Raw genomic sequence first — 19,467 nt, 5'->3', positions numbered from 1 at the left:
GAATATATTAAGGATCAAGGATGTTCAGGGCTGTCCAGTCCAGGTTCCAACCCAGCAGATGTCTTGAAAATATTGAAAAGCAACTGTATAACTCTCTGAATGCAAGCATTTGGGAATCTCAGATCTAAGGTGAAGGGCCTTGACAGCATATGGAACCAGAGAACATACTCTGACAGCTTGTTTGTTCCAAGAGGATCCATCAATATCTTATCATTACTTGCAAGTAATGAGATCTTTACACAGAATGATCAATAGCATAGAAAAGATGTTTGGGATTACAGTGCAATCTTAACATAAAAGCTACAGGTTTAATGTGAAGAGTTTATAATTTATTTGTATCTAGACTCTTTAAAGTTGTTGTTGCTTTGCATTTTCTCAAAGCTTGAAGGTTTATCTCTAAGTCAGATGTGTAAGTAGGTATAACAGCAAAAATTGCTTCTTTATACCTTATAATTCCCACTTCTAAGTGGCTGCTGGTTACTTACTTTCAAGTGGATATGAATGTTTATCACAAACAAAATTATTTTCTTGTAGTTCGTATACTTCAGCTACTTTTAATTAGAAAGCTTAAAAGGAAACAGTTGTAATTATAGCACTGAAGAACTGGAAATTCAGAAGAAAGAACAGAAATAGTATTGCTAAAACAAAATCCTACAACTTTGCATATGCATATCACTAAGCACAAGATAAATGAACCTCATTTCAGGGGAGATGAAGGCAATAGGATGGTAACTTCTATGGGAACATTAAAAGACAACGTTGACATCTGCTTATTTAAATGAATTTCAATCTGCTCCTGAATATTAGAAGGAGTCAAATCTCTCTTGTAATTCCTTCTTCAGTCAGGTTATATTTAAAGCAATTGCCTCAGAGTGTGAGCTGTCTATCCCTAGTTACACTGAAATTGCTGAAAGTAACCGAGCATGAGGTGTAGGAAGAGAACTAGGAAAGATACTGGCAGCCTAATGGGTATGGTTACAGTTTCCTGACCTGGAGCTGGCTAGCCTCAGGATAAGGTGTATCCACTCGAATTTAAATGCTGAAAAGCCCCTCTCTTCCACCAGACCCTCAAAAAGTCCCTGTTTTACTCTCACCTCTTTCAGAGGATGTACCTGATAGAAAACATATTTATTTATGTGGAGATTCTTTTCACACGGAGAATATTTTTCATATGGAAAATATTTGACCAGGATAACCTTTTTTAGTATAAGATTGGAGCTGAAAGATCAATTAAAAATAAAAAAATACTTGTTTTATTATTTTATTATTTACTTATTGATAATTTCCATTATTAATTTCCATTAATAACTTCCTTACAGACTAAGGAAGGACTGACTGTCAGTGTGCTGTATTAGAAAGAATAGTCAGCTTGAAAACCTTTTTACTGAAAAGGGATGGAGTGAAATATTTTCAGTCACATTTTCTGGTACTCGAAACTATGCTTTTGGTTCATCTAAAAAAACCCTGTGATTTTAATGACTGACAGAGAAACCCATACAGGCAAATTACATACACAGGTTATTTTTGTGCTTGATATACTAGTCAGAAAGACAAAAAATTCTATGTGAGGTAGTGTCAAGAGGAGAAAATTTGAAACTATAAAAACATTGGGCAAAAGATTTTCCAATTTTTTTTAAACTAGCAATGTACTTTGAGTATATTCCAAGCACTACATTAAAAAGCTCAACACCCATACATCATGTTGAATAATCTGAACAAAGTGAACATAAACATACCCATGAAATCCATTAGAACTACAACAAAAATAGGACAGCAAATTTGATATGCTCAATCTGACATCTCTGACTGGATTAATTACTAACATAAGACAGACAGCATATGGAGAAAAGAAGATATAACCTAATAAGTTTTATTGAAAAATTATAGAGAGGCCCAAAATGGAATATATTTTAAAAAACCTCAGCTGTACACCAGACACTTATTACTTTTTTTTTTTTTTAATGAGATAAGATGGTAGGGCACCATGGAAAGCTATGAACATTATCAAAGTTATATATTAACTTTAACTTCCTATCCATATACTCTCATTTCCACAAAGCATGATTTGCAGATTACATGTCTTTTTTCACCTATCCCTTTTATTATTTTTTATAACTATAGATAATTTTTATCCTAGTCTTGGTCATAGTTATGATGTGCACTTGCTTAAAGCAGAAAAAAATTTACAGAAAAAAATGTTTAGATATATCTGTAGGCTGGTTTTTTTTCCCTTCAAAGAGGAAAACACCTTTCAATATTTTCAACACTTAACACAGAAGAGTTTTGCAAAGTTATGCAGTAGAGTGTTGCTTGTGATTCAAAATATAGGTAAATAAGGGTGAATTTTCTAAAGACCATTTAGTGTTAGGTCCTATTGTCAGCTAGGGTCTTAAATGTTCAAATGCTTCTAGTACTATCAGTATTTGACTAATATGTGTATTAATATATTCCAGCAACGTTTCTATTAGCATATCATATTTACAACCTCTAAGAAAGGTTCATTGACATTAGAAGTATCTGAGAAGAACCAGAACACAATTGGATGAGAAGCTGGATAAGCTTTATCTATTTCCACAGTAAATATATAATTAAAATTTTAATGGTGTACTTTCAAATATATCAAACTGTTGTTTTCATAAATAGTTCTTGCATAAGACAAAATTTTTAACCTAAGATTTTCTCAAGAAGAAAATACAAGAAACATAAAATGCAGAAACACAATTTCCACATCTAGAAGATGAGATACATGAACAGGAAGAAATAAAATTTCTGCTTGCCATAGCTGTCAAATATTCAGCTTCAAAATCAAGTGGAATAGTTTTTAAAATCTAAATATGTTGATTTAAACTGAGTTGCTTTTACTCACACTCCACCTGTATTCAAATTAATGTTTAATGTTGTACAACCAAAGTTTTTAAAAGATAAATACAATACTATTTTAAGAATGGAAAAATTATATCAATATAACCATTATTTTAACTGTTGACTTACCTAAACTTTTATTACTGTATTTTTTAGGTTTCATTTTATGGGCCCTCTTCAGCATTAGCTGTGCAGTAGAAATATCCTTAAAACCCCTAAGGGAAGAAAATAGCTTACTAAATATTTCACATGTATTATGTTACACCAGCTGCATATTATTGTATAATACCCTTTTCAAAAAGAATACTGGTGTGTAGTATTGATCCACAGTATGAAACTTGCTGAGTTACAGAGATAGCTGCAATTCTTATCTTAACATTACATTATTGCAACTTGTTAGGATAGTCTCCTAGACACAAAAATAATTACAATAACTTTTACTTTGTAGAAAGCAGAGATTCTTCAAAAGTGGAACTTAGAAAAAATAAGCAACAACAGTCAGCTATACTATACCTATTCTTGGAAGTCACTCTTTAAATAAAAGAGCTTAACATACCATTCTTCTGATATCTTCTCTTCTTTTTCTGACATAAATAAAACCTCCTTTTTTTCTTTCCAGTTAGAAAGCTGTGATATTGTTTCCTTCCCTGACCTGGAAACAAAGTATGAGAGCAGTACTGAAAGGTAAGTAAATAAGAAAGGGTCTGGGGTTACACTATTTTGCAGCCTTTTTTATTCTGCAACTTGTTTGTGCCTTTTAAAGACACTTTCGAAGCTTGGAAATTATACCAAAAAAAATCCATTTTAATACTCCATGAAGGTTTTATCTTGGAGAGTAATAAAAATCTGCCATCAATTTGAAATGTTTACATTTCAATTACTTGAAGCATATCTCAGTCCTTCCACAGAATGCAGCTGTTTAAGAAATCCCTTTTAATCTTTATCTAGTCTTAAAGATCTCTATTTCAACATCTATTTCATAACATACATGAAAAAATAGAAGTTTTATGATTTATAGTCAAACCTAAATAATAAAACTACACATATATATTCTTATATTCCTAATTATAGTAGTCAATGGAAAATAACAACTGAATTTAATACATTTGGTTTTAGAAAGTAAATACATTTTAACTTCAGTAATATCATATTGACCAAAAATAGCAAAAGCATCAGAAAATACCTTCTTCTTCTCCTTTTTTTTTTTGGTCAAATCCAAATGAACTAAATACAATTTAAAACAATATAATTTAACTTACCTGGTATGAAAATGGATTTTTTCTGCTGAGTGTGGTCTGTTAGCACACTGCCAGACGTCTTGTGGTACTAATGGCAAACTATTTGAATGTTCACTGGAATCTGAAGGCCTAGAAAACTTCTGTGAGAAACAAAAGGAATGCAGCTGATTGTCCCCACAAGTTTGAGTTTAAAATGTGCAAAAAAAAACTGCACCAGGGTTTGCAGAGTTTGTCACTATAACTAAAAGGATCCTTAATAGTGATATGCCCATTACAGACCTTACTTTCAACTAACCAAATAGAAAAAAAAGGGGACTTTAGTTACACTTAATATCCCCAAATAAAATAAATTGTACATTTATAAGACCCTTTTAATTGTAGGAAACAAAACATTAGTAATACTCTGCTTGTAATAAGAATACAAAGCCCTACAAAAACAAAAAGCCAAAACTTCAAAGTTTATCTAGCAGACATTACAGTTCAATGACCTGTAGCTGTTCTGAAAACATTCAGCTGTTGCCATATAATGCAGATCTTAGTATTTTTAAAGTAGTTTGTCAACTAGCAATTTTTAATCCATTGCCAAATGTGCAGATGAAGCACATCATCTTTTTTTCTGCTACTGTGAAGTAAAGCGCTGAAATAAATCCAAAACAAAGTAAAATAAGCAAATGAAAGAAAATCTAAAAGAAAAATTGCATCTAGAGATGAGGAGGAAGTCTGAGACTTCTAAAAGTAATTGTGTTTTTAAGTCACTAAACTGTCATATTAATCACCTCAGAATAGCATATCCTTAAAGAATGAATAAAGACTGAAGACTAAGTTGTTTCTGTGACATGTTACCTTTGGCCAGTGCAGCTGGTTTGAGAGCAGGAGTGTTTTTGAAGGGAAACGGGTGGAATCTAGAGTTAGCCATTCCTTCTCTAATGCAGCCTGCATGAATGAGCAAAGTCAAATAGTGCACTGATAAAATCAGTTTAGTTTTGATAACTTTTGCAAAGTCTCTTTTAAATTGTCTTACATACTTTGGACATCTTTTCAAGTTGTACATCAGAACTGCCACCTGCAGAGCAATCAGACTCAAAGCACCTTTGGAGATGCTGTGCTGTACTGTTTTATTTTAAACAAATCGGAACAACAGTATTTCTGGATTGTGGAGGTCGTTTTTGGGTGTTGGTTTTGCATGAGATGCAACCCCTCTTTCTCAAATTCCTGTAATTTTATTCCAACATTGTTAGTAAACCCAAGTTATTATAAAAGACTGACAAACTTTGAAAAAATACAGACCTAAGATACTTAAAGGCATAAGGAATATGAAGAGCTTTGTGTGACATTTTTGACTGAGTATTTTATGTTCAGATGGAAGTGCCTGATTCTGTCAAACTTGTTTTTGTCGAACTGAACTGGTGAGTAATTTTCATTGAAATTGGGGGTTAAAAAGTAAATGCTATATAATGCTATATGCTTCAATTATCCAGTTTTATTTCCCATGTAATGGATTAAATGGGAAACTGAAATAATAGTTGGAATGAAGAGTGACAGAATTAGTTGCTAACTGGTGTCCTTAGCACTTTAAGGTAGAATTCAGTTTTCTTTCATAAAAATAAACTCTAGACTTTGCTTCAAACCCAACCTGTATATGACCTGTTTTTCTTATAGGTCCTTGAGGGTTTTTATGATGTCTTTTCAATATATTCTGATAAGTGAGAGAATCAAATCACTCCCACACAGTAAGTAAATACCACTGAAGAATTTGGCTTGACTTACAGGGCTCAGTCATTCAGGTTCTTCTTGCTTCAACAGCAAAGAGCCTGGGGTTCATTCTTTTGGAAATGCCTACTTATAAAACTGGACTCTTTCTCCCATTCATAAAATATTTCAGATTTTACTGATTTCTGACCCTGAGAAATGATCTTAAGTTTGGATACCTTACTGTGTAGTTTGTGGAAACAGGACTTTGTATAGCTTTAGATTGGTGAATAAGATCTTCCAAGACCTTTGAAATTCTGGGACACAAAAAGAATCATATTCCAGGTATTTTGAAAGGTTAGTTCAGGTGCTGGTCACATGATTTGGTGGCTTTAAGATCACTCTTTTTGCTTCCATTCTGACCGAGATTTGAAAAATAATGTTTGATTTTATTTTCATGTCTTAAAAGGGATGAATTCCTACATCTGATTGATTCCCTGCTTCTGGAATTCCTTGTTATTTGATTACAGTATGTTTTGGGTTTCATTCCTTTATTTAATAAATCTGGAAAAATTCTGTGCCCTCATTATTAACAGATAACAACTCTTTCCCTCAACATTTCAATTCATGATAAATACATAACATTATCCATTTTAATATATCTCCTCTCTTGGGTAGTTGTGTATGTTATGAAATCTATAGAAATAAACTGCAGAGGCATGCAACAAATAAAATGTATCACATTCTTTAACAGTTATCTACAACCCACAAATTTATCTCTCCTCAGTGATGTGATCACTCTTATGCTGATAACCACTGACTGGTTGATTCAGGCAATTGTCGTTAAAAAAAAATCATTCCAGAAAGCAGACTGCAGTAAATCAAATCCCAGAGGTGATAAATTAATGTGACATTGGTACTATTTGAATATAGAAGACTGACAAGTTCATATCTCAGCAGAGACAAAGCTACAACAATTCCAGCAGAATGGTCAAAAAGAAAAGCCATGAAAAAGGTACAACATCTGATTGAAAACTTCCACTGAAAATAGATATTAATCCTCCTTGTGCTTTTAAAATTTACTTCTCAATTGCACTATGCAAATCATATTTCTATTTCTTCAGATGGGAATTTTTCACTTATTTTTCAAGACTGGGCCTACAGTCCAGTCAACAGTGCTGGTATATACAGGTATATGAAAACAGCAAATTTTGGAAATTTTTTTTTCTCATGTATTTGCAGAAGAATCAATATACATGTTAGAGAGGTAGATTTCCACTTCTTGCACAATTTAAATGTCAATCAACTTAATCCATGTGTACAGTGATGTGTCCATTACTTACCTGAGTATTTAAAGGTCTTCCAGTAGCAGTGAATATTATCCAAGCTCTAATATCAAATTTCAGGCCAAGCCTCTATGCTGGCTAGTTGAATTTTTACTTCTATGATGAAATAGTTTATAAAAAAAAAACAAAAACAAAAAAAACAAAAAAAACCCCACCAATACCAAACAAACAAACAAACAAAAAACCAAAACCTAAACAAAAATCCCAATGAGAAATAACACTCCAAAGATGTAGTCAATTTTTTTGGAACAAGAACCATCTAGAAGTACACTGATTGAATCCTTTTGCTTTATAGTTGTACCATAACTCAATTGAACTCTGAATATTTAAAACTTGTCTCACTAATATTTTCCTAGCCCAGTGTTTGCTATTTATTAATTTAGTAGTAGTAGTGGTTTTATTTCTTTTGTAGCCTATAAAATGTAATTCAGTGTCCTAAGGGTTGAAAAGAAATATCACTAAAAAGATAAAAGTATTACTTAAAGGTATAAATATGCACAACAATAAAAAAAAGACAACTTATTTAATATTAAGTACATCTTTTACTCCTATAAATGTACAGCACAATCTAAAAATATACCACACTGATGTTTGCTTTGTCCACAAAAGTAAACACAATTGATTTTCAAACACTCCCTTCTATTATGTTTTGCCTGGACATTTTCACAGCACTAAGCTCAGGAAACATTTGCCCACACCTTCCCTAGAAACAGTCCTAATGAAAAGTTTATGACAGATTTACCAACACCTAAGGCTTAAAACCAGATCTGTTTGTACAGATATTGTTCACTAAGATTAAAAACCAACAATCTGAGATGAATTACAAAGTAAATAAAATGTCAGGTTTTGACTGTATGGTGTATACAAACAGCTATAGGTGTGCTATACTTGTATTTATTTCTAAAGCCAAATTAAGTAATTTGCTAAATGCAAGGTATACAATGTGGCTTTACACATATGTGTCAATCACACACAGTTTATTTAACACATATTAGTTCACCTGAAGATAACTTCTATGCTTTTGTATCCTTTAGACTCTAATTCCAGAGTTTGTTTCAAAAAGATCTGTATTAATTAATTTAAGTTTCAAGTTTTACAAACACACAAAACACACATAGAGCTCTCTATTTTTTTTTCCACTTTTTTTTTGTTAACCCATTTGAAACCAATTTTTCAATTTTTAAACTCAATCCAGTTCTCCGTGATACCACTCTTCAGGAAGAAGGAGGCATGAATCTATTTGGCATTAGGATTTTCTTTCTGAATTTTAATAATGAAACTTTATTATTATTAGCTATTTCCACTTATCCATCAGGATCAAGAACTTTTTATCCTGATTCACAATGTATTTTTTATCCTTTGAGACACTACTATTACAGGGTTCCTCCTTTGATTGTGCAGCTCATTACCAAACTCTGGAGGTTTAGGGATTTTTTTTCATGGCATAATTAATATAGCTTTCTTCATTTTGTTCCTCCTTCATTTTTCCAGTATTTACTCAACTGCTTCCTTTGCAAAATGCAATGACTATTTACATCAAGCATTGAACTTGTGTAGTCTCAGAAACAGAATTTAATCCTACAATGAGCAAAGTGAGTGAGAATGGTTCTGCTAACTTTAATTGGGTTTGAATGAGCTGCCCAAAAATCGAGTTTTAGTGCAAACGTTATTTACAAAATCTAATCCAAGGCATTTTTTATATGCTCTGGATTACATTCTGGAGCTAAGTAATCTTTTATAACATATCATTACTATACATGTAATTAGGACTGTTCTGAGTCATATTTACACCATGAACAAAAAACAGTTCTCAGGACAGTGTCAAACTTACACTCAGGCTTTGAAGCACTTCTACAAGAAACTGTCCAAACTGTGAATAATGCCATCACATATTGCCTTTCATCTCTCTGAGATCAAGGAGGATCACAAGAGCATAATAGAAACCAAACCAGTTCCTGAAGCTGCACTATGGTTTGAAGCAGAGGATGCAAAAAGGCATTAACAATACAGGCTGAAAAGAAAGGCTGGCATTTGACATCTAACAACTCTGTTCCAGTCAGAGCAAACATCCATCTACATCAGTACTCTGCTTCCAGAAGAGTTCAGCAGCACTTGCTTATGGAAAGAATGAAAAAAGTTGGATGTGATGAGGACAATCCTTCCGTTAGTCCATTCTTTAAACCTTGGAAACTGGTGGTTTAAGGACTTTCTGCTAAAATCTAGGCAAATATTCCTCACCCTAAAACAGTTACCTATTTTCTAATGACAAATGCAACTATCTGGTCAGCATGTTTGCCGTGTCATCTCTTGTCTGTGGAGGGGCTTGACAGCTGGCCTGCAAGCAAAGCTGAGTTAACAGAAGAAATAACACTTGATGATTTTTGGGTGTATCCATAGCGAGGAAGAAGACAAGGCCGTCAGCATGGAAACAGATTAGAAAAGATACATGAGAATTTTGGCAAGCTAGACTAGGTGTGTAAGTAGATGTGTATATGTGCCTTATTAAATTTCTGTAAAACTTTTACCAATTATATTGATGCTGATTGCTTTGCACCAAGGAATATAATAAGTTATTGTGATGTAGTTAATGACTTAAGATCATGCTTTGTTAAGAGTATATAAATGGAGAACATGTAGAATAAAAACTTTTTTCTTCTTGGACCCCGATCTCGTGAGTGTATGTCACATATGACCTAACGGTGACATATGTCAACCTAGAAAGAATGCAAATCATGTATATGACTCAGAAGATGTAACTGCTGAAGTGGTGTAGATTAACTTCAAAAGAACATCATGTTGGACACCACAGGAGCTGAAGATACCCCAAGTGCGATGGACCTCAGAATCGCTGCCTAAGAAAACAGTGAAACTATCTTTGAAAATCAGGGAAACTAACTCTTTATACCTCTTTCCTTTCTTCTTCCATCTCCTCATTGACTCATGCACTATTTAGAGGACAGCAATGGTTTAGAAAAAAAAAATTGATATTTATATAGTGCATTTAATTATATAGTATTTTAAGAAAAAAACAAGTAAATTACACGACAATATAGACAAGCAGAAGCAAGCTAGCATCCAAAACATACCATGAACTAAGAGTAATGACTGGCTCCTGATCATTATAACCTAACAGGAAGAATGGAGAGGGAAAAAGAAAAGAATCTTCTACCAGAAACAGTATTTCCACATTAGAATTTCATAGAAATAGTACTTCAAAGCAGTACTCTGCTTTGAAGAAAGATTCACTTTTCTTTCCCGTTCATCTCCCTGGTTTTATCCAATACGTTTTTCTGTACTTCTGCTCCCCCTCTGTGAGGTAGGCCATTAGCATCATCCTTAGGAGGAATGACCCTTTTTCAAACAGATGTTACAAATTTGTTTTCTATAAGAATACAATGTAATTAGAGTAAACAAATAAATGAATCAGAATTAATCTTTCCATTAAGTCTTCTCTATAGAATACAAATTTGAATAAAGTTCTTCAGGCTGGTGATGTCCCTAATTTCCAGTTTTTAGGGAGTATATTTGAATAGTACAGCTAAAGTCTAGTTCACTGACAATAAAAGACAACAAAAAAAGGAAAAGCAAAGACAAATGAAAGGCAAAACTTTCAACATCCTTCTATGACTATTTTCAATAAGCTTACAAAAATTATTTTGGGGCAATAGATTCCACATGAAGAACTACTTTTCCTGATGTTAAACATCCTCTAGGTTAAATACTTGCTTAGAGTGGGGAGGGGGAGTGGTGAGGCCAAGGGATCTTATGCTGAAGGTTAACCCTCTAGATACTCCCAGCCAGCCCACTGCACTGTCTTTCATCTGGCAGAAAGCTGTAACTTTCTCTCTTGGTTCCTGGCAAACATATTTCACTTTGTAGGATATTTCATTTAAATATCATGCTAGTCCAGGAAAACATATTTCATTTCTTTTTAAACTAAACTTATTTCTGACAAGGCCTGAGTATTTGCTGGTAAATTCTTCTCTTAAATCCTAAATAAGTTTTTACAAATTTCTTAAGAAATCACGAATTTTTAGCTCTTATAGCTGAAACAGAAGAACCAGATCACTTTTCTATGCTCTTTTGTATATTGTTGATAGACTGTGATTGAAAACTTCCTTTGAAATTAAAGATCTGAATATATTTGTGTATTTAGCCTTTTCTTTCATCCATTCCTTTGAGGAATCAGATTACTCTATGGACTAGTTTGTCTGTGAAACTCAAGTTCATGTGTAAAGCGTAGTTCAATGTTAGGAAGTTGAACATCAGCTCAGATCCAGACTTTATAAATAACTTCCAAAGCAAAGAAAACTTCAGATATGAACTTTCTCAACTGAATCTTCTATTAGCTGCAATATTATTCTACTTGCTCTACTACAAAAATTCAGCCTAAACTCTACTGTTTTAAATCTACACATAAATGTATTTAACAACATTATAAAACATTATTGATTATTTTTAATTAGGTAGCTTAGAGGATGCACATTTTACAGAAAATATATATCTGAACTTAAAGCAGTAGGAAAAACATTCCTTTTCTCTGAGTTTGTCTTCCAGTATTTTTCACATATTTTATGTGCTGAAGATAAATAGGTTAGCTCACTAATAAAGGTTATTTTAACCTTTGGCAATGCTTCTTTTTCAACCCTGTTTTTATATTAGGCAATATATATACATTAGAAAAGAAATCTGGGTACAGCTGCATTCTTATGACTGCTGAAACTGAACAAAGTTTCAAGTCAAAAAAAGTAGTGAGTATCATATGAATTCCAGAGAAACACTGCAATGATTAATTAACCTCAAGAGATTTTATACACCTACAAAAACTGGTTAATTATTAGAGTACATTCTTGTAGGAAAATGAGAATACAAGGGGAGTTGTCCATTTCTAAGAATGATATATTGATGATTACTGGAAAAATCACATTCTGTGAACAAAAACATTATAGAAAGTTTTATTGTATAATGTAAATTTTCCTAATTTTTTAATAAGCTTGGAAAACTAGCTGTTCTCTAAAATTCTTATATATATATATATATATATATATATAGTGGTGTGTGTGTGTGTGTGTGGTGTATGTATACTTATATTCATACATGTACCAATGTATTAATACAAAAGTAAATAAAATGAGAAGAATTTATTGTGGAAAAGTAAATGAACAATGAAAATTTCAAAGACCACAGAAGTTTTCATTCAAATAAAAGGTTGAATATCTACATACTTAAATCTCAAAAAAATATGACTCTTATTGTAATTCATCGCAGTCATTCACAACCTAGGTGACCTAAACTTTTCTAAAAATGAATTTTATTTTACTCCTGACAGAGTTCAAAGGAAGCTCTGTGTGCTTTCTTTGAATACAGGAATAAAAAATACAGATGTATAAATGGTAACTTCAGCTTCAGAGGTTAGACATGATTCAAGTAAGCATCAGAAATGTACGCTTGAAAAATCTGAGATATAAACCTCCACCCATCTCAATAAACACCAAGCTCCTGGAACCTTCAATCCACTCCTCAAAATGGGTCTAAGACCCCAGATATTCCTTATCCCCATTAAAATGACAGGAGTCTTCAGGACTTCCCCTCTCTGACTCTGGCATATGACACAAATTTTTGCTGCTATATCTCTACAAACCTTTTCTGAAGTTTTTCTACTTCCATGAAAACAAAGAAACAAAACTTTCAAGTGGCAGAGAGCTAAAAACTTAAAAAAAACCCCAAAACAGCCAAGGAACCTCTCAACCCTACCCCTTAAATACTGTCCATTTAAAGAATTTTGAAGGAACATAACCCAAAATGTTTTATCCAGCTTAGATAATGACTACTAAAACACAACAGAAAAGAAAGCTGTGCTTCAGCTTGCAATTTTGTCTAAAGAAAGGAAGTCCTGCAGAAGCACAGGGTAATAAAAAAATAGACTAGTCATAAGTTTGTAGTCATTTAACCTTTAACATGTTTCAAAGTTCAGGTCACATGAAAGATTAGATTCAATTTCAAGACAACTTTTCCTTCTTGCTCAAAAGTCCCTATTTCAGAAAGAAGAAGAAAAAAAAAAGGTTTTGGAAGCTAAAGAGCAAAGAAGGGCTAAGTCATAAACAAAGATTTTTTGCAATCTTTGTTAACTAACCTCTAATTACACTACAAAATCCTTAATTCTAAAGAGGTACATCTAAATTATCTCTCAGCTTGACTTATATTGTCTTCCTTATATGTCTCTAGCACTGTCTCTTTTATTTGAAATAAATTATCCACAAATGAATCTGCAAGTTGAAATTTGTGCATTCATGCTTCTGTTCTCAACATCTTAAATCTTTCGGGACATGTAATGATACTCTTTGGAAAGAGGCTGATTCTTTGGGATGTTTTCCTGGTTTATGAAATGATCAATAGCTATTTCTACTTCTATATAAAAAAAAAGTTTTAAAGTATTTTTCATGTCAAAAAATACTACAGTGAGTAGTAGGACAGTATTTAGCATTTGGAATTCCTTAGCCCACTCTATTATAGGACAAACTAGACAAAACCTAAATAGTTTTTAGCTAAATTAAGACTGTATTATAGCATATGAGGTGTTTGGGGTTTTTTACCATTCTTTGCACACACTGTTATCAACTAAAGCATTGCATGGAAACTCCATTATGACTACACATCCCTTTCTTTGAGACTGCTGCCTAGAAATTCAGACTAGCCAACAGTATTGCCCATATATTGGACTTTGCACTTGCTCTTGTTGAACATTATGAGGCTCTGGTCAGCCTGTCTATCTAGCCCTTGCAGGCTGCTCTTAAGAACACCCTGATCCTCCAGCATGCCAAACACTGCCCTCAATCCAGTGTCATCTGCACACCTGAGATTGCATTCTGTTCTATCAGACAGGTAGCTGATTAAATTTCTTACTGTTCTGGTCCCCCTACCATCCATGATGGGCTCCATTAATTACTGTCCACCAGTAATTATGACTGTGTAATTTTGCACCATGAAATGCAACTCTTTGAGCCTGGTAGTCCAGTCAATTTGCCAATGACCTTAGTGTCTACTTTTCCAGCCCATATCTCAATAAATTTAGGGAATAAGACTCTGGGAGATATTTAAGAGACTTGCTAAAATAAAGACATGCAATATGCACTGCACTCCTCTTATTCATAATAATTCATAATATCCATTCACCTTGGGACAGAAAACAATGAAGGTGACGAGTCCTTGGTAAACCCACGCTAGATTCTCACAATCACCTTCTTTCATGGATTTAGAAATGGCTTCTGAATCTGTTTACTCCAAGCAGTCCCAGAAAATGAGATCATGTTGATGTCTTCTAGTTCTCTGGATCTTCCTCTTCAATTTTCTGAAGATGAGTGTGATGTCTGCCCTTTTCCAGTCCCCAGTAACCTCCCCAGTTGCTGTGATCTTTCGAAGACGATAGAGAATAACCTCAAAATGATACCAGACAGCTTGTTCAACCACCTTGGATGCATCCTATCTGTTCCCTTGGACTTGCATATGTTCAGGGGAGTTAAGCTGTGCTGCAATTGGATAACATCTGCTTTCTGCTAAACCCAAAGGATTTCAAGCCCCAGGCCATGAGACATGCAGAGATTCAAGTGCAGAGCATCACAGAAGCTGACACCTCACATTCCTCTTTGGTCCCCCACATAAGAACTGCAATTTAACTCAATAACAATATTCACTGAATCAATGGCTTCTTCTCAGAGAACCCAGACAAATCAAATAGGTTAGCTCCTGAAATTTATAAATAGGGAATAATAAAAAATCTCTTTCAATGGAAATCAATGTATGTGGACATGCTAAATATTAGATCTTTAACTAGATATTTTAAACACAACCTATATCTATACCAAAACATCAATTTCAACATTACACAAAAATTAAAGAATTTAGGGAAGACATCTGCAATGATTAGAGATCCTTAGCTCAGCTTTCAAGAGACTCCAGATGGAGATGTACTCACTGAGACTGAGTATGACTGTGTTATTGATTCTACTTATAATGATGATTTTGGCTTAGAACGATTTTCCTTTGAGGCTACAGTACTGAGTAGAAACTTCAAAGAACTAAAGCTTTTTTTTTTTTTCACTTACGTTTTTCCATTTCTTGCCTTGCTTATTCAATTTTGATGCTTGACTTTGCCTTTGGAGATATAAGACTACGAATTACAATTTATGATATTGCTATCCTTTGGTATGTCAGAGAAGCTAAATATAATTTAGAAATATACTACACCATTTGCTACATGTAGGATCCAAATTATCTATCCGTAGTGCTATGCATAACTAGGAGGCTATCCTTTGGGAAGTATTTGTTTGAATCTGGCTATTTAGCCAAGAACTGGATAGAAACAAGTGATGAAGATAGGTTTAAAGATTAACAGCATTTCAGGTGGTAGGAAGAACGGAGATCTCATAGTAGAATGTCAGAAAGCAACCAGGGGCATCCTGCATGAGCTGTGAAGCTGGAGTGTTAGCAACAGCCTGTAGTAGCTGGGGCTGTGTTTATTTTTTCAGATACTGGCTGCAAAACCTACTTCTAAGCCCAGACTATCTGAGATGACTAGAAAATGAGATAAGCAGCACTGCTGAAAAAGGTAGAAGTTTTATGCATCTGCAGATGCCACCGACGATGAACGGCATGCAACCTACTAACACAGCAGCTGAAGCAGAAGGGACATATCAAGAGATTACTGAGAAACGCTCATGGAAAAAGGACTGAACCTCCCATATATTTCTTAGGAGAGATATTTTTCCCTCCTTTTTAAAAGAAGAGTATGGATCTAATGAAAATTTCAACAGACACTTTCCTACAACACTGTAACTTCACATGAAATTAGACGAAAAATTGTTCATATTATTTGCAGCATACAATACAGAAAAGCTGGATGCTGATCTGACATTCATAAGCAATTACAGGAGCTAGACATACGTAAGGGTGTCAAGATACAAGAACTGTTATGGGGACCTTCTAATCCATGGGCTACACTTATGTCCTGGCACTAGCCAGAAAACAGCTATCACTGCCACAAGCTCACAATCGTAAGTGCCCAGTCTGAGACAAACCACATTATGAAGGATTATCAGAAAAGCAAACAAAACACATCATATGGGTCTAGTTTGGACATGTGCTAAGAAAATTAAAGATGGGAGACACGAGGAAACTTTTTTTTCTAATTTCTGTTTACTTATTAAGAGTTAGCACACATGAGCTAGTTCTTATTCTTCCCACCCCCCAGAAAAGAAAAAATTATAAGAAAGAAAAATAAAACTGCTACCTATCTGCTGTGGAAGGTAAGCAAAAAATTAGGAATGGCTATGTGCCTGAGCATGGATATGAAAGGAAAAAAAAAAAAAAAGAGTAGGAAACTCCTGAACAACAATTTTAAAAGCTGTCAAAAATGCTGGATTTAAAAAAAATCTACATAATCAATCTCAGAAAAAGAACAACACTGTCTCAGGGCAAGAGTGTTATCTCCTTTGATGAACAGAGCAGTAATGGATTTCTTTTTAACTTGGTCGCAACTTATAAAACAACTTTCTTTTTAAAAAAGTATGACTAAAATTATTTAAATTAAACTAAAAATGAAGTTTTTAAGATAGAGTACTTACTTGGTGTGCCATGTAATCATCAATATTGATGTTTCTCTTGATGAGAATAAGATGTGTCCATACGTTTATTCAGTGTAGAAAATGGTAATTTATTCAGTGGTCATTGCTCAGGATAAAGACTAAAAACTCCTCATATTTAATTTATTCAGCTTTCTGACACCTTGGCAAGTTTAGACATTTTGCATTTGGCTCATATCATATTTACATCAAGCAAACAACAATATTTAGATGGTACAGAAGTAAGAGTTGTGTCAAGCAAATGTGCTGTCAGATTTCATCCACCAGAGGTAAAGTGAGCTCTGCCTTGTAGATTGTTTGCTACAAGGATGGACTGCTGATGAAAGGTTGCCTTAAGATCAGCCTTCTGGAGCATGTAGGCTGGAATTCTCCAAAGTCCACATGAAAGACATGAAGATATCACTAAATACCAGGCTCATACTTTGTGAAACATCTGTTGGCCAGATCATTCATGTCATCTGGGATAGCCTGTTTGACACTGCACAATCAGACAGACACAAAACACTACTGCCATCAATTGCCTCTGAATGGCTTTGGCAATGTATGGGAGCTGATATGAATACAAGAAGGTATCAGCAATGGTTCAGATGAAATGACTAGTATTCATGGTATTGTTAGAAAGATAAAGCCCATTTCTCTAGCCCAATCACATGCAATACATACTTCCTGGGATATGTTGTTTAGCTTGTAGTAAAAATCTACTATTGTTCAATGGGCATAAATGAAGATCTTTGTCAAAGACTTACGTTTCCCCCATGATGTTTCACAGCCTCACCTTCCATGGAACACTGGGTACACTGAGTTTACAATAAAGATATTGCACATTTTTTTTTGTGAAGACTGATGCCTAGTGACTTGCACAGTGATATTTACAAACGGTTCACAAAGGAGCTTGCACAGTAGTGATTTTGTAGAATGTTAGATAACACTGAATAAAATCATAATGACTGGAACCTACATAACAGCATAAGAAAAACCTAAACCACCACAACACAAAATAGTGAACTATTCAAAAAGCTTTTAGATATTTGTATCAGTTTCCAATAAGGAAAGGTTTTTCTGCCCTTCTCTCTCATTTCACTGGCCCTATACAACACTGAAATCTGCAGTACAAAATGGTATCCAAATATTTTTCTCTTCCTTCAAGCCCTAGCATATGGGATCTCTTAACCCAGCAATATGTACTCCTCCCCACACACTTGTTTGAGACACAACAGATAGCCACTGATACCATGTGTCATTACTTGGCTCTGCTTCAGCACTTTGCTATAAAACACTGAGACCAGAAAGGAAGGAATAGGAAGTACAGACTGTTCCAAGTTTCTGCTGCTTGTTTCTCCAGGAGTAGGAAGTCCACATGATTTGGTATTACCCAACTGCAGAGAATGAAAGAGCTACAGACACATGGAAGCAGACAACCTAGTACTGAGTAACTAGTCTGGGCTAGACAAAGCAGATGCCTATACTATATGCCTAGTATAGTTATGCCACACATTTCTCAAAATCAGCTTTTCAGTACAGACAATATATACATTTGGAAAAAAAAAAGAAAAAATATGATCAATATTGTAGGGTATAATTCTAGTTACAGTCATCAATGTTGAACATTGAAATAATCACTCACTGAAAAAAAAAATATACTTCACAGACCCATACACTGTAAATTTATCATATACACTGCTCTGTAGAAAACAGATGCCATTATATTTTTCATTACAAGAAGTTAAGGGTTTGAGTAACTTATTTGACATCAGTCCACAGTTCAGCCTTTGAGCCTGCTGTGCAAATTAAAATGCCAGCTCGTGGTTCACCTGTCATCATCTCAATGTAAACACTTCCTGAGAATTTCTCCCTAAATCCATGTTTTATTTAATTACTGATAAACTCAGTAGTAATTTGGGAAAAAAAAAAAAAAGAAAAAAGAAGTGCAGCAACAGCAGAGGGTGATACAGTACAAATCTCTCTGAAACCAGCTGGGCTTCTTTCTCCTGCCTTCTCCATCCCTTCCATTTCTCCCTGGCCTCAGGAACACCTGCCCAAATGCAATTGTCTTGCTGACAGAAAGATGGAATTGTCTGTGTAGTTTTCAGTTAAGCAATTAAAAAACCCCAAAACCAAACATGACAGGGTTATTTGGGCCAGACAGAGAGAAACATGAATGGCTCAACTGAATTACGGTGTGTAAAACTCTGGCCTACTGGCTGAGTAATTCAAAACAGGATATTTTCCTTCAGTAACATACGAACAGATACTTCCTTCCTGTGTGAAGAAATAAAACCTTCAACGTTCTGCTTTTTATTATTTTAGAAAGAAGCCAGGGATCAGAGAACACCAACTAATGAAACTGTTTTGTATATGTATTTCAAATTAAAATAAAAAAAATCCTAAAATTTAAGCCAGATCTTTATGTTTACACACACACATTTCCCATCTACCAAATGATTCTGGGAACTTCTGCCTCAAACCCTTTGCATGCTCTTAAATAAAGCAGTAATTCTAAAAATGTACCTTAAAATAGTTGCTAAAAAGGAGAAGAAAAGAAAAAAAATTCCCTAAGTCATCAACTCATTGGCAATAATTTCATAGAAAGCCCAGCTCTTTTCTATGGGGAGGAGCTGGTAAAGGAAGCCTGGTATCAGATGACCAAAGACCAATCAACTGTAAACTGCACTGCACCAACCAGCAGCATTCTTG

At 34.2% G+C, this 19,467-nt stretch overlaps 1 protein-coding gene across 1 annotated transcript in view; it reads right to left on the bottom strand.

Annotated features, from left to right (window-relative positions):
- Window positions 1–19,467, bottom strand: part of LRRIQ1 (leucine rich repeats and IQ motif containing 1) — a 101,267-nt gene that overhangs the window by 45,102 nt on the left and 36,698 nt on the right. Inside the window, exons 18-21 of the mRNA XM_050970114.1 lie at window positions 4,944–5,033; window positions 4,122–4,237; window positions 3,419–3,514; window positions 2,992–3,077 (exon numbers count right to left, since the gene is read on the bottom strand). Of these exons, the coding sequence (XP_050826071.1) occupies window positions 2,992–3,077; window positions 3,419–3,514; window positions 4,122–4,237; window positions 4,944–5,033 (388 nt within the window). The remainder of the gene's footprint in view (window positions 1–2,991; window positions 3,078–3,418; window positions 3,515–4,121; window positions 4,238–4,943; window positions 5,034–19,467) is intronic.

The sequence above is a fragment of the Serinus canaria genome, chromosome 1A (assembly GCF_022539315.1).
Source record: "Serinus canaria isolate serCan28SL12 chromosome 1A, serCan2020, whole genome shotgun sequence".
In the NCBI taxonomy this organism is placed as follows: domain Eukaryota; kingdom Metazoa; phylum Chordata; class Aves; order Passeriformes; family Fringillidae; genus Serinus; species Serinus canaria.
This window is presented reverse-complemented; position numbering and strand designations above follow the sequence as displayed.